General features: G+C 59.3%; 3 protein-coding genes across 5 annotated transcripts; 2 read left to right on the forward strand and 1 right to left on the reverse strand.

Annotated features, from left to right (window-relative positions):
* Positions 1–1818: 1818 nt before the first annotated feature.
* Positions 1819–5148, reverse strand: JDV02_001455 (uncharacterized protein). Of its 2 annotated transcripts, XM_047982389.1 has the most exons (4): positions 4170–5148; positions 2921–3288; positions 2745–2856; positions 1819–2687 (listed from the first exon to the last, which is right to left on the reverse strand). In XM_047982389.1, exons 1-4 carry the CDS (start codon positions 4190–4192, stop codon positions 2132–2134), a joined length of 1059 nt encoding a protein of 352 aa, XP_047838353.1. In that variant the 5' UTR covers positions 4193–5148; the 3' UTR covers positions 1819–2131. The 2 variants fall into 2 exon arrangements, with proteins under 2 accessions (XP_047838353.1, XP_047838352.1); XM_047982388.1 differs by lacking the exon at positions 4170–5148 and having other exon boundaries at positions 2921–3790.
* Positions 5149–5906: 758 nt separating this feature from the next.
* On the forward strand, positions 5907–7859 carry JDV02_001456 (uncharacterized protein). Its single transcript, XM_047982390.1, has 2 exons — positions 5907–6548; positions 6615–7859. The coding sequence occupies exons 1-2, from the start codon at positions 6288–6290 to the stop codon at positions 7611–7613; spliced, it is 1260 nt and encodes a 419-aa protein (XP_047838354.1). The 5' UTR covers positions 5907–6287; the 3' UTR covers positions 7614–7859.
* Positions 7860–9772: 1913 nt separating this feature from the next.
* On the forward strand, positions 9773–12859 carry TGL3 (Triacylglycerol lipase). Of its 2 annotated transcripts, XM_047982391.1 has the most exons (3): positions 9773–10290; positions 10489–10619; positions 10705–12859. In XM_047982391.1, exons 1-3 carry the CDS (start codon positions 10231–10233, stop codon positions 12227–12229), a joined length of 1716 nt encoding a protein of 571 aa, XP_047838355.1. In that variant the 5' UTR covers positions 9773–10230; the 3' UTR covers positions 12230–12859. The 2 variants fall into 2 exon arrangements, with proteins under 2 accessions (XP_047838355.1, XP_047838356.1); XM_047982392.1 differs by lacking the exon at positions 9773–10290 and having other exon boundaries at positions 10423–12855.
* Positions 12860–13927: the final 1068 nt, after the last annotated feature.

The following is a 13927-nucleotide window of genomic DNA, read 5'->3' on the forward strand; positions in this document are numbered from 1 at the left end:
AGAGGTACATACAGTGCCGTTTGTTCTCCATGTGTCGCCCGCAGTCATCTGACATATGAAGTTGGGCTGCTGCTTCATCTCAGCCCAACAGGGACGACTTCCGTCCTATCCGTCGTCGTCCGCTGCCTGCGAGGCTAGTGTTGACGGCGAGGGAACGCAGGCAACCTTTGCATGGCCCGCTGCATCTGTGCCCTGGCGTCTGTGTGATGCCACCAGACTGCTGCGCTTCTCTGTGCTGTTACCGGCTCTCCGCTGCGGTCCTCTTGTGCGTGGTGTGTCGCTGCTCTGCGCGTGCATGCGCGCGTGCTTGTATGCGTATCGTCGTGATGCACACGTCGAACCCCCCTCACTCGTGATGTCGTTACTATCCACGACCTCGCCATCGCGAGCGGTAACCCATAGCCAGCCAGCCAGCCAGCCAGCCAGCCATATGGCCACGTAGCGATGCTCGTAGACCTGGACCACCACCGCTCCCTCGTGCTTGGTCGTCGCCGACCCTACCCCTTTGTACTCGCAGCATCATGGAAAGGGCCTCTCCTTTGCCGTCAAACCCCAGGGACGCGGCTGACGTCTCCCGTTCTTCCACGTATCCATCTGCTCTAAATTTCCTCAACTATTTGGCCCCCGTGAGACTGCTCTGCCGGACGCCGGCCACTGCCACGCCCGGTGGGCAAAGAGGAGGAAGACAAAGAATCCCTCTCGTCTCACTTTTCCCCTGGTTCTCCTGTAGTCTCTTGGCCTCCCTCGCGGCTTCATGCGCCTGTTACGCCGCCGCCGCCGCCGCCGCCGCCGCCCAGCCTATTCGATGGCTTGGGGAGGACCTTTCACTTGCGTTGAAGGGAGCGCGCGAGTAAGGTGACACGCGGTAAACGGCAGCTCGCCGCAGATGATACATACCTACGGCCCCCTCCCCCCTCGGCCTCCCTTTCTCAAGCCTGCAGACGTTGAGCATGCGCTGGCCATCGTCGTCGTCGTCGTCGTCGTTGTCGTTGCAACGGGAGTACCCACGGCGAATTTCTCGGGGACTCATTTGGTTACCTACCTAGATAGAGAGAGAGAGAGAGAGACAGAGAGCTGGCTAGCTGGCTGGGCGTGAACGATGGTTACCCGTTCAAGGGGGGGGAGGCCTCGGGTTCCTCGTCCGTGCCACCCGGGAGGAGGAAAAGGAGGAGGAAGGGAGGAAGAGAGGAGAAACAGAGGAACAGAAGAGAGCGCGCGACCGGGGAGCAGTAGCGGATAGAGGACAAAGGAGGGAGAACCACGAAGCCCATGGCATAGCATACATGGCATTTCAAAGTCGGAAAGCAAGTGCCCTAAAACGAGTCAAACAAATGGCCTCACGGCCATGGGAAAGACGTGTTCGCCGCACACACTCGAATCCGCCCCCCCCCCCCGTAGGTCTTAACCCGCACCGTCCCAAGGAGAGAGAGGACAATTTTCTCCCTCCCAGTGATCGATCGCGACCTCGTCGCCCGCAAGCAACAAGGCATCCTGCCCATCTCCTCTCCTGAGCCACGGGACCGACCCTCTTCCCTCCTCGCTTTGGTCATCGCGGAGCGCCGCGCCTCCTGGGTGGGAAGCCCCGAGTGGCACCGAGGTAAATGGCGACGGATGGTTGCTAGGTGTCTTTGATGCAGATGACGATTTACCTGAAGGAATGAACGTATACTCCGCAGCTCTGCCGGCAGGCAAATGGTATGCTTGAAGCCAGATGGTACCTTGTTGAGAAATGCGAGCCTCGATTCTACACATATGCGCTCATCAGCATCACAACCACATGTGGGACGTGTGAGCTGCAACGGCCGCAGGCACGACATGTTCCGCAAGGCTACGGGCCTATGCAGCCGCTCGTCGTGCATCACACCGTGCTGGAGACATGATTCGCCCGTGTCCATGCCGTCTCTTGCTCGATATACTTCTACCCGCTTCCCTCCAGAGATGTTGAGCTACACATAGAGCGCTGCAAACTGTACAACCGTCGTTACTGCAGCGAACGGGTCTTGACGCAAATCCTCGCCCGGCAATGCAACCATTTATATGCCAATTTCCTCCATCTACACAGCGTGTCTCGTTGCTTCAACCCTTCCTTCTACCTCCAATGGTACATGTCATCCCTGTCGAGAGAACCCCTTCACCGGCTTTCGAGTTCAACCCCAGCCATCTCGAGAAGTCGCTCGCCAGCACGGAGGTTGGCGTATTCATAGGCTTTGGACTCGGGCGGAAACGTGCCATTGGCTGCCCAGATATCAAGCAGGGGCTGCATGGGTTCGAGCTCCTGCGCCCGAAGCATGTCGAGCGCCGTGGCGGTCAACACAAAGTGGGAGAAGCAGCTGTTGAGTTGCTTCTCGAGGTTGAGGTGGTAGAAGGGTTCCGTGAAATGGGCCCAGTAAAGGTGGGCGTAGACGCGGAACATCTGGCGAAAGATCATCTGGCACACGTCGACGAACTTTTCTGGAAAGCCGGACCGCTTCCCAATCCACTCCGGCTCGCCAGGGTTCGACAGCTGGGAAAGGGGTGTTGTCGTAATGGCCGGATTATGCGCATACGACACCCCAGAGGCATCGGTCGGGAAGATGTTGGTGTCGTCAATCTTACCGGAGATCCATCGCTGCATCAGCGTCATGTACTCGTAGGCGGGCAGCTCGACGGGCTCCCTGTCCTTGTTGAGCCAAGTGAAGGAGTGGTTGCTGCATGGCGTGGGTTAGCAAAGCAAGAAGATCGTTGGCGACGGGACATCAACTCACCCGCCTGCAGACATGCGCGGGCACGTCGTGGCATTGCAAATGGAGGTCCCGTTGTCCTCCTTCTCATGGACGACGCGGACAAAGTTCCAAAGATTTCGGTAATGTTCAACGACTAAGACGAGGCATTGGAGTTAGAGGGGCGCAATGGCGAGGGTCAATGGCGGGTCGCTGCTTACTCTGATGGGCGATCCACTCGCCCTGCTCGACGGTCTTTGGCCGGGCGCTGAGGGTCATGAAGTTGCCCTTGACGATATGCTTGATATACTGTCCATTGACCCAGAGGGGGAGGGGTCGAGGGAGATGATACGAGTTGATGATGTCGTCGCCGCTCGCCATGACGCCGCTAGACTCGTCCATGCCAATGGTCTGGGCGAGTGATGGGGAGTTTGGCAGCGGGGGAACCTTGGGGGCAAGGTTTGTGGAGGATTGGCTGGCCTGTGAGAGGTTGTCGGGCGAAGGCGCCGCTGGCGGTCCGGCCGTCGAGGGAGACGGGCTCTTCTGCTGGCCAGGGGGTTTACTGGACCCGCCACGGAAGCGGGCGTTTCTACAGCTGGTCAGCAAGAGACGAAGGTGACTGCGGGAAATGGTCGCGATGCGAGAGAAGAGGTGATGATGGCCAACGCCGGAGAGGTGGTGAGCGCCAGGAAGCTTGCAGCGCCTTTTCGATGGCCCGCCCGCCTGCGGCCCAGCAACGGAAACTGTCTGCCGTGAAGGCGGAAGAGGAACGAAGCGATTTGAAACGCAACTTTGCACGTAAGGGGGCCCTGTCTCGATGCTGGGCTCAAGTGCCAGACGGTAGGCAGAGGCGCATGTCACACGGCGGCGGCTCAAGGTCTCAGCCTTTCAGGTGAGCGTAGCAACGCATCGGCTAGGTCCAGGCCGAGAGAGCGCCGTTGTGGGGACACGAAGTGAGATGCGGCGTCGCCCGTGACGGAGCGCCACTGTGGGTTTGTGCAGGTGGAACGAGGGGCAAAAGAAAGGTTGAGGAGTAAACGTTGGACGGAGTCGCAGCAGGGCGATGCGATGCGTCGGCAGCGCTGCGGGGGGGAGATAGGGTAGGGTAGGGTAGGGTAGGGCATGGTAGGGCATGGGAAGGTATGGCGGGCATGGGAAGGTATGGCGGGCAGTGGGCGAGCTGCTGCCCCGGCGGCGGGCGTTTGAACAAGAGGGAACAACTTCGTGTTGGAACTCGAGCCCAGGCTTGAGCCTGCTACGCTCGAAGCAAATTGCCGGGGATACCCAGAGATGGCTTGGGCGGCATGACGATGCCCCTCACCGCTTGGTGGTGGTGGCGATGGTTTGCATGGCTGCGGTGCCCCGCATCAGTTGCTTCGGCCGTATGCAATGGGTTCGGCATGGAGGGCCGACGGGGGACGTGATACATGAGGGAGATTGAAACATGGGGGAGGTTCGAGGCCGACTTACATTCCCGAGAAGAGGTTGGACATGGTGGGCTGGCGGAAGCGGGAGAAAGAGGCGAGGGGAGGGGAGGGGGACGACGATGTCCTGGAGGTCGAGCGGAGTCGGAGTCGGTGACAGAGGCGCAGGCGGCGGCAGCGACAGAAGGTGTCGCGGGGCAGCTACGCAGCAATCGAAGCGGTAGGATCGATGAGGAGGCGCCGGATTGGGTGTGACTTGGTCGTGGGAAGGCTTCCGTCGGGCAGGCGATGCCACAAGGCTGGCGCACTTCGACGTCGGGCGGCGGTGCTCGGGCTCGCGTCGGGTCGGGCGGGCTCTGTCTGGCTCTGTCTGGGAGCTGCGAGAGGCTCTGTCGTAACCAAGGGGTGTTGTTGCCGTTGGGGTCAATGCCGACGACGGAAAACGTAATGGCTTGCCGGGCCAGGCCGACAGAAGGGGCAGAAGCCGGTAGTATGTATGTATGTATGTATGTATGTAATGTACGAAGCAGACGAGAGGTGGATGCGACCCAAACGGTTCGTTGTGCCGCCGTCGGGACAAGCAGGCAACGCGGGGCGGGATGCAGTTGGAAGGCGGGAAGCTGGGCGGGCACGCGGCGGCGGTGGCCGAGGGGCGAAGCGAGGGCCAGACGAGCGAGGGCGAGAGAGCGTGTGAGTTGAGATGAGTGAGGAGGGGGGGGGGGGGGTCAGATTCGATGGGGGAAAAAAAGGGGTCCAGCCGAAGCAGCAGCAGCAGTAATTGAGTCGAGTCGAGTCGAGTCGAATCGTATCGATGATTGGCTTCGACGTGATGGGCGGCGAAAGTCAAGCGGGAGGAGGGAGGGTTGGGCGCGGCCGAGGGCGTTCCAGACGGATGGTGACAAGCGCCGACAGCGATGGCGATGCTGAGTTGGTGATGTAGAACCCGAGTTGGTGGCTTCCAACTTCCAGCCCGGGTGATGGGAGTTGCAGCGGGAGGAGCCTCGTGGCCTCACCCCCACTCATCCATGCTACTACGTGCTAGGAGGCGAGGTAACTACCTAGGTAGCAAGTTACGGGCGAGACAGCGGATGCAGCGCGCTAAAGACGGGGAACCTGGAAAAGCCATTGGATGGAGTGGAGGCAGCACAACTTGCTCCTGCTACTTGACCGACGTGTTATTAGTGTAGGTAGCTTCCACCACCGCAAACTGCCTAATAACGTGTCGTCACTCCATCAGTCAGCAGGCAGGAGGGAGCATATAAGGGGCACCACAGGGTTAGTACCTCCTCCATTGGCACCTGAGGCAGTGGAGACAGCTGGGGGACTTTTTTGCCCTAACCGAGCCGCCCTCTGCGCTCCCTCCAATGCTACGGCCGTACCTGTACCAAGGTAAAGAGGTGTCTTGTAGGGGAGTGTCGCGATGCTCATGGAAGTACCTAGGGAGGTGCAGTAGATACTTCGTACTTAGGTACCTAGTACCTTATGGTGGAAAACCTCGATCCTGATGCCAATGGGCAAGATACCTGACTTGAGGTATCGTCGGGCCGTCTGGTGGATGGCACGTTTCACAGGAGGGGTCAATGGAACCCGCTGTGTCGTTCGAGCTTGCTAGGGTTGGGTGCCTTATTAGTACCTACCTGTAGGTTAGTACCTAGGTACTGAGTTGGCGGGCCCCCCAGTGGCTGCAGGGCCCAAGCAGGTATTGCTGCTGCGCCACACCTGCGAGCATCGAGTTACTGGTAAATGGGACTTGCATGGAAAGGAGAAAGCAAAGTCGGATGATGCACAATAGTTTCGATCGGACTCAATGGCCTCGACTGACCGGCATATTCGTTGAAAGAAGTGCACATATACCCTACAAAATTGCATCCTTCACTGCACAATTCCCGCATCGCCAATCTGCGACTGCATCATCCCTAGGGCGCACTAGGTTCCTTTACTGCACCGTCCACATCGGCTGGTGTGGCTGTGCCCAATTGGGCATTCGAAGCGTGGTTCGCGCGCCAAACGCCAAACGCCGGCTCTTTCAAAGTCGCACCTGCCTGCATCCGATCCTCCGACAACAGCCTCGTCGCGGCTCGACATTTATCCTCCCAAAACCGGCACACATCCTTGTACAACTCGTTTTCCTCGCGTCAAGGGCTTTAGGACACATCGGATTGACATGTCTGACTCTGAGGACCCCCTCGACGTCGTCGACGAGGGTGGTGACGACCTCTTCGGAGACGAGGGCGACGAGGAGACATCATCGCCTCGGGAGCGCGTTCGAGAAGATGATGAACCCACCCCGGACGCTGGTGGAGATGATGATGATGACGCTCAGCGCGGTCGCTACGACGATTCTGAGCCTCGAGAGACGCGGAACAGGGTCGTGATTGAGGAGCAAACGTACCGCCACCGGACCCCGAAGCCCTCGGACGGTATGGTAAGGCAGCCCACGCGCCCGCGATGCAGCCACATGCCTTGAATCGTACTGACCAGTAAATTCCAGCTGCGAGTGTTGAAGGTGCCCAAGTTCATCAAATTCATGCCTGAAGTCTACGCGCCCGACACCTTCGAGCCCACCGAGTTCGACATCGCAAACGCCAAGTCCGACCAACCCCGGAACGTCGCCCGAGTCCGGCGAGATCCCACCACGGGCGATCTCAAGAGCAACACCAACGTCTATCGGTGGAGCGACGGCTCCGTCACCATGTCCGTGGGAGGCGAACACTACGAAATATCCAAAAAGTCCCTGTCAACCGCCCCGGGCCAGCCGTACAACGAATTGCAGGACGCTCATTACTACGCCGCCGCCGCCGAGCTTGGTAGCAACATGCTCATGACGGTCGGTCACCTCATGGAGCAGTACACGGTCAAGCCGAGCAAGGCGATTGGAGATGAGGCCCTGAGCCTCTTCGCCGAGAAAATGGCACTGGCGAACAAGGGCACCAAAGGCGAGGACATGATCATCCGCACCACCAAGGACCCCGAGCTGCAAAAGAAGACTGCCGAGCTCGCTGAAAAGGAAAGACTCAAGGCTCAGCGGCGGCGTGACAACGCGGCGGCCAAGATGGACGCTCCGGGACGCTCCGGCCGCGGTGGCCTGTCCATCGGCGACCTGGAGGGTCGCGCCGGCACAGGGCGGAAGAGGGGTGCCGCGGGCGCCGCCAAGCCCAAGCGCCGTCGGCCCGAGTACGACTCGGACGACGACTTGCCGCAAGGGGTCGGCCGACATGAGGACTACGACATGGATGATGGGTTCCTTGTGGGCAGCGACGAGGAAGAAGAGGTGGAGACCGGAGCCGATGATGACGACGAGGAAATCCTCGAGGAGAAGGAGAAGGAGGACGACCGCGACCGTCGCCGGAACAAGAGACAACGAACAGCAGAGCCGACTGAAGACGAGGACGCCGAGGGCGATGAGATCGAGCCCGCCGCCGAGGCCTCCAGCCGCGCTAGAAGACGGAATATTGTCGACGAGGACGAGGATGAGGACGAGAATGAATAGCAGGCGTTCATGCACCGGAGGCTAGGCAGGCACTATTTGGTCTCAACTTTTCGCTTTCAAAGTCTACAACTGTATCGTATCCTTCTCGTGAGATAGGCAAAAGGCGGTCCTAAGCTAGGGCCATGCCATGACTGGTCGGGAATGCAAAGAGGCATTTGAAGTTCGAGGAAGGGTCAAGGGTTCCTGATGCATGCGACTGTCCCTGGCGATTCCCACTCCACTAGTACGACCAGCTGCTCATCGTCTCGATCACCGTTGTCGCGGGCAAGTCCGCCGTGTCGTGTCGTTCGAAAGCGCTGGATGGGACCGTCCCCGATCTTGAAGAAACGGTACTTGTGGGGATCCTGGCACTGGATCGGGAAACGGGCGAAGCGAAATAATGTCGGCGCCTTTTCTTCCGCTTCGAAGCGAGGATCGACCCGCCGTTGGGGTTCGGTATGTGGGGTGTTTGGGGGGCTTACCGGGTAGTCCGCGGCGCGAGGTTGGTGTCCTTCCCGGTAGGGCGTCCCGGGATGGGGCCGGTAGCGGCGGTCGTTCGTCGTATAATTGCGTTTCTGGAATTGCGGAAGGCTTTGGTCGGATGCTGTCGTCTTTTCCCCGGCCTCTCTCTCTCTCTCTCCCTCTCTCGCTATTTGTGCTGGCTTGGCGTGGATGGATGTTGTGGACTGTACGTACCCCGACGCGCCGATCCGAACGGTCGACCGTCTTGTAGGGGTTGTCATCGCATTCGCAGTCTGGCTGGTCGGTATACCAGCACCGGGGGCGGAATCTCTCCGGCGTGATGGCTGCGGGCGGACGGGCGCGAGGAAAGAGTCGGACGGGAGGGGGCTAGGGAGGTGGGTAGATGGTAGGTTGTTGAAGAGTGCGAGTTCGAGGCCGGCGAGGAGAAGGAGCGGGAGCGGGAGCGGGAGCGGGAGCGGGAGCGGGAGGAGGGTGAGTAGGAGGAGGAGAAAGGGGGGACGAGGTGGAGAAGAGGAGAGGGGAAAGGGGGAGAAGGGGGCGGGCGACTAGTGTTCTTATAAGATGTGATGCCCATGACAGACAGACCTCTTGGGCATCCTCCCTGATAACGGACAGATAGACGGGAGAGCATGGTCCCCGTCGTCGGGCTCTACGACATGTCCAAGCTGGGCCGGGCGAGACGCGCCGTGATCGCAGAAACGCCATGGCATGCCGGTCGGCACCACTGGGCGTTCCTGGCGGCGGCACGACGACGGTGCGCGCTGACGAACGTTGAAGATAGGTAATCGGCAGCGGCGAAGCGCGCATGCCCACCAACCTACCGGTGACAAGCCCGCGATCCGTGTATGACGCCCCGTTATCGACAACACGGGGTGCCCGGGCCCGGGGAGCACCTACGATATATTACGAAGTGGTATGAAACCCCGGCCTGAGACGACCGGGGGTGGGTAGCACGCGCCACGGACCGTCCCATCTCGGGGCACGAGGCAGCTAGATAGCACTCGTACCTTGTAACTTGATAGTCAACTACTGACGTGCAGTATACGTACGTGCTGGGCTATTTACTAGTTACCGAGCACAAAGTGCGTAGGTGCCTTAGTAGCTACTAAAGTTAAGTTAGTAGATGAGATGGGCCCACCATTCAAGGGCCACGTCGTGCAAGGTCGAATGTTTCGCCCCTGGACAACAACAAGCAAGGTGCTCACCGTGGCACGGGGGAGAGGATGCCGAATAATCCGTTGACGATGCGGCAGCAGGCAGGCAGGCAGGCAGCCGGGGTGGCAAGCATGGTGGCCATCGACACACGATGGACCGACCCGGACGCACGCACGCTTTCCGACGCAGGGACCTACTGTTTTGATGAAAAATACAAAGAAGAATTGCTAAAAAAAATCAAAAAAATCAAATGAACCCATGTGCAGAGTGCAAAAGAGTCCATTCCCGATCAATTGATGTGTTGCAGCAAGCAAGACTCGATGGTATGCGAAATACAAGACGCTTTCGAGGTTCCCCGATGCCGTCGTCGCCAGTGACCTCATCAATCACATGCCTGACTCATCAGCTCGCGCGCGCACACGTTAGTACTAAGTTAGTTTAGTACTGCAGTATTATGGAATGGTTCCCCGCCGCCGCCGCCGCCGCCGCCGCCGCCCTACTATACCTACCGTCGTTTATTAGCATGTGCCAACGTATCAACCGCCCACGAGCCGTACCTTGCCTTGCCTTGCCTTGCCTTGCCTTGCCTCAGCGCAGTCGCATCAAACCCCAATCTCGCATTTCGCCGCTGCGGGAGGGGATCGTCGAGACCCGACTCTGCGGTTGCCGACGACGACGACGATGCTGCTGCTGCTCCCCTGATTGACGGTGCAATCTCCTCTCACCACCCTTTCCGCCTCTCGTCATCACCCACAGCTACTACTAGTACTAGTACTACTACTACTACTACTATTACTACTACCACCACCACCACCTCGGACGACAAACACCGGAGGGCAATCGTACCTACGTACCTACCCTCCGGTTCCTCCTCCCCTGCCGGCGGCCGGCCCACACTGGCGAGATAACTTAATACGTAGCTCAGGTTGCTTGCCGGTGATCAGTGACGGGCACCCTTTCGTGCGTGCATGGTGGTCCCCGTGATCCATCCTCGGCTACCATGGGGGCGGTCCTGGCAGTGTGGAGGGTCGTTGTCGACGTCGTCGCCTTCTGGCAGCGGGTGCGTTCTCTCTCTCTCTGTCTCTCTATCTCGCTCTCTCTCTATACGACCCCCCACCCCCCCTTTTCTCGAATCTTCGTCCTCATATATATCCCGCCCGCCCTGCGAAGCAATCAGCCACAAGGGTTATTGCCCCCCCGGGCCCCTCGTCCATACCTTTCGTCAGGCATCATGTCCGTGGCGCTGACCCCCGTCCAGAAGCTCGCCAGCTGGTACACGCGCAAGAGGCCCGTCGAGCTGTGGCTCCAGCTCCTCCGCAACGCCGAGACCTTTGAGGACTGGGAGGAGGCCGCCCTGCATCTCGACAACCTGCTCGGTCTAGACTTGTGGTACGTGGCACGCCAATTCGGGGGAAGCCCCCCCAGCTGGTTTCATTCATTCAGCCCGCCTGTTGCTAACCGCCCCCGGGCCCAGGAGGAATAATCCCACCTCCAAGTACTACGACTGGCGCCTCATCACGGACCGTCTCAACTCCCTCGTCATCTCGCGCGAGGAGAACAACTTCCAGCTCATCGTCAACCTGCTACGCTCCGGGCTCGTCCGCAATCTCGGCAACATCACCGTCCCCAAGCTCTTCAACCGCTCCTTCTCCGGCACCAAGTACCTCATCGACGAGTACATCACCCAAGTCGCCGAGTGCGTCGAGGACATCAGCACCCTCCCCACCAGCCTCACCGATGGAGTCGATCAAGCTGGCGGCCGCCGTGGAGAGCTGACGAACCAGATGAAGCTCGACTTCATACACGACACACGCCAGGCATTTGGCCGCACTACGCTCGTCCTCCAGGGAGGCGCCATCTTTGGCCTCTGCCATCTCGGCGTTGTCAAGGCCCTCTTCCTCCGTGGACTCCTGCCGCGCATCATCACTGGCACGGCTACCGGCGCCCTAATAGCGGCCCTGGTTGCCATTCACACCGAGGACGAGCTGCCCAATGTCCTCAAGCCTGATGGCATTGACCTGACGGCTTTCATGCGCAAATCTGGCGGGGACCGCCGCGAGGGTGGTGTTGCCGTGCAGTCCTTCCGCTCCCGCTGGGACACCTTGATGCGCAGGCTACGCCGCTTCTCACGCGAGGGCTACTTTTTAGATGTGACGGTGCTCGAGGACTGCGTGCGCGCCAATGTCGGCGATTTGACCTTCGAGGAGGCTTACAGCAGAAGCAAGAGGATACTCAACATCACCATCGCCACCGAGGGCCACGGCGGCGTGCCAACCCTCCTCAACTACATCACCGCGCCCAACGTTTTGATCTGGACGGCTGCCGTCGCCTCCAACGCTTCGTCGCCCTCCCTGTACGGTCGGCCCAAGGAGACGATTCTATGCAAGGACGCCAGCGGCAACATCGTGCCTTGGGCCCCCGCAAACACCACCGACTTTCGACATTGGACCCACGCTTCCTACTCGGATCGAGACTCGCCGCTGAGGCGCATCTCAGAGCTTTTCAATGTCAACCACTTCATCGTGAGCCAGGCCAGGCCGTACCTGATTCCCTTCTTGCAGTCCGACATGCATGGGCCGTCGCTCGTCGAGGCCCGGAGCCGTACCACACAGCTCTCGGCCTTCTTCCTGCGCATGGTCGGCCTCGAAGTCCGTCACCGCCTGAGGCAGCTCGACACGCTCCGCTTGCTGCCGTCGAGCATCCGACGGTTCCTCGTTGATGAGCAGATCCCGGCCGCGTCCATGACGCTGGTACCCGAGGTCACGGCGGGTGACTTTGTGCGGCTGCTCGAGACGCCCACGCGTGAGACGCTCAACTACTGGATTCTCCGAGGCGAAAGGAGCGTCTGGCCAGCCGTGGCCGCTCTGCGCATTCGCTGCGCCGTGGAGAACGAGCTCGACAGGTCCTATCAGGTGGTCAGGAAGCTCAAGGCCGGTGACCTGCGACGAAAGGGCAGCATGGCCGCGGCCGCCGACTTTGACCGCAAGGGAGCCACCTGATAGCCCCGCTTCTGCCAAACGAGTCGCGTCGCCTGTCCCCTCGTCGTACACATTGGCCCGGTGTTGACTCGGCGTGCGAGGAAGCAGTCTCGGCTCTCGCCTGTTGGCTGTGCGGACGGGCACGCCCAAGATTGTCAAGTACACTGAAATATGCGCTCGGCAACATTGGCCGTCGTGTCGGGATTGCTATCGGCAAGTCTGCCACGAACACTTCCGAGGATGTCGGTTGGCCTGCTCCCACGTCCTTGAAGAACGCAAGCCATTGTGCCACATGATCTCGTGTGCGACTCCAACTAAGACCCGCCCGTCACGGTTCGTGGCCTTACAGGTTGCACAGTAGCAGCGGAATCCAGAGCTTCCTGGCATCCTGTCTTAAAGCCGGCCGCTTCAAGGAGCCAGGCAGATTGAATCCCAACCGCGCGGTGAGATATGAAGTAGGTCACGGCCAAGTTCCTAGGGTAACCGACTCGGCACGTTCTGTCAGGCTCGACGCCTGTCGTCACATAGTAGATAGGCCAACGACGTCAGGAACCAAGGGTGACCGTTCTGTACCTAGCATGATGTAAATAATCAAAGAGAATCAGCACCATGGAACGCAGTCATTACTGCGGCGTTAGAGAGGTGTCGGGGTTTGGACAACTGTGGCAAGTCGCTATGACAGTCAAGTCCTGTGTCGATGCTGTCGCAGTGTCCTGTTCCTGGCTCGTCACACCAAAGGCAATGTCCACGGAGATGTAAAGAAAACATGGCCTGTGCGAGGCCGAGGAATGGTTTCACTGGCTTGGCAGGCCTACCGTCCTGCGGGCGTCGGCGCGTCGGTCAACATATGAGCTTGCGGCTGATGGACGGCACAACCATGTGGTCTGGTGACTGTAGCGACCGACTTTGGACGATGCTAGGCGAGCCTTGGAGGACCCCACAGTGACCGTTGTCTGTGAGATACTGTATGCGTGTATCAGTGCAGAATTTGTTGCGGCTTTAGCTTGCTATTTCGTTCTGTCGATGGTGTGGTCGTCAGTGATATACCCGTTTGGTCGACCGGCCCCAGCTTTTCTGAGCTTGATAAATACGAGCACGTAGGACGAGGGCACATCGCCTCGTTCTTACTCACGATTTATTTAGTCCTTGAGGATGGCGACTGTCTGGAGCCAGCGGACGCCACGTTCTAGCTCCCGTGTGTGGAGATTGCTGGCGTTGTTGCCTTCTTGTCGTCGCCTGTCTCAGACAGAACAGAAGCGAGGAGGGCCACGGTTCCGAGTGGCGGACCTTGGTCGCCATGTCGCCTTGTCGGGCACTTTTCTTGCTTCCCCCGAAGTGAACCAGACAAAGTCCCGTCCGGAAGGAGACCGACTTGATACAGTAATGCCCCCCCCCCCCCTTGTCGCAGACCGTTGGTCGACCGTAATGATCGCGGGGCGCTTCCGAGTTGATCGGCATCTGGGACCATGTGCGGCAGCAAGCGGGCTGCAAAATAAGAGGGACTGCGAATCTTGCGACCTCGCTCGTATCACAATTTGCCGTCCTCACAGAAGATCAAGATGCTAAATGGCCTTAAGGTTCTATTTAACGACCATATATTTTTGTCTTAGCAATTTTCTGCTTTGAAAAGTAGGTAATACTCGTCGTGATTGATGGGTTCTAGGTAGAATTGGTAGGGATGGTCGCTTTTGGTGTCCCTCTTTTTTTGCAACCCGCTTG

Source organism: Purpureocillium takamizusanense, chromosome 1, assembly GCF_022605165.1.
Source record: "Purpureocillium takamizusanense chromosome 1, complete sequence".
Lineage (NCBI taxonomy): Eukaryota > Fungi > Ascomycota > Sordariomycetes > Hypocreales > Ophiocordycipitaceae > Purpureocillium > Purpureocillium takamizusanense.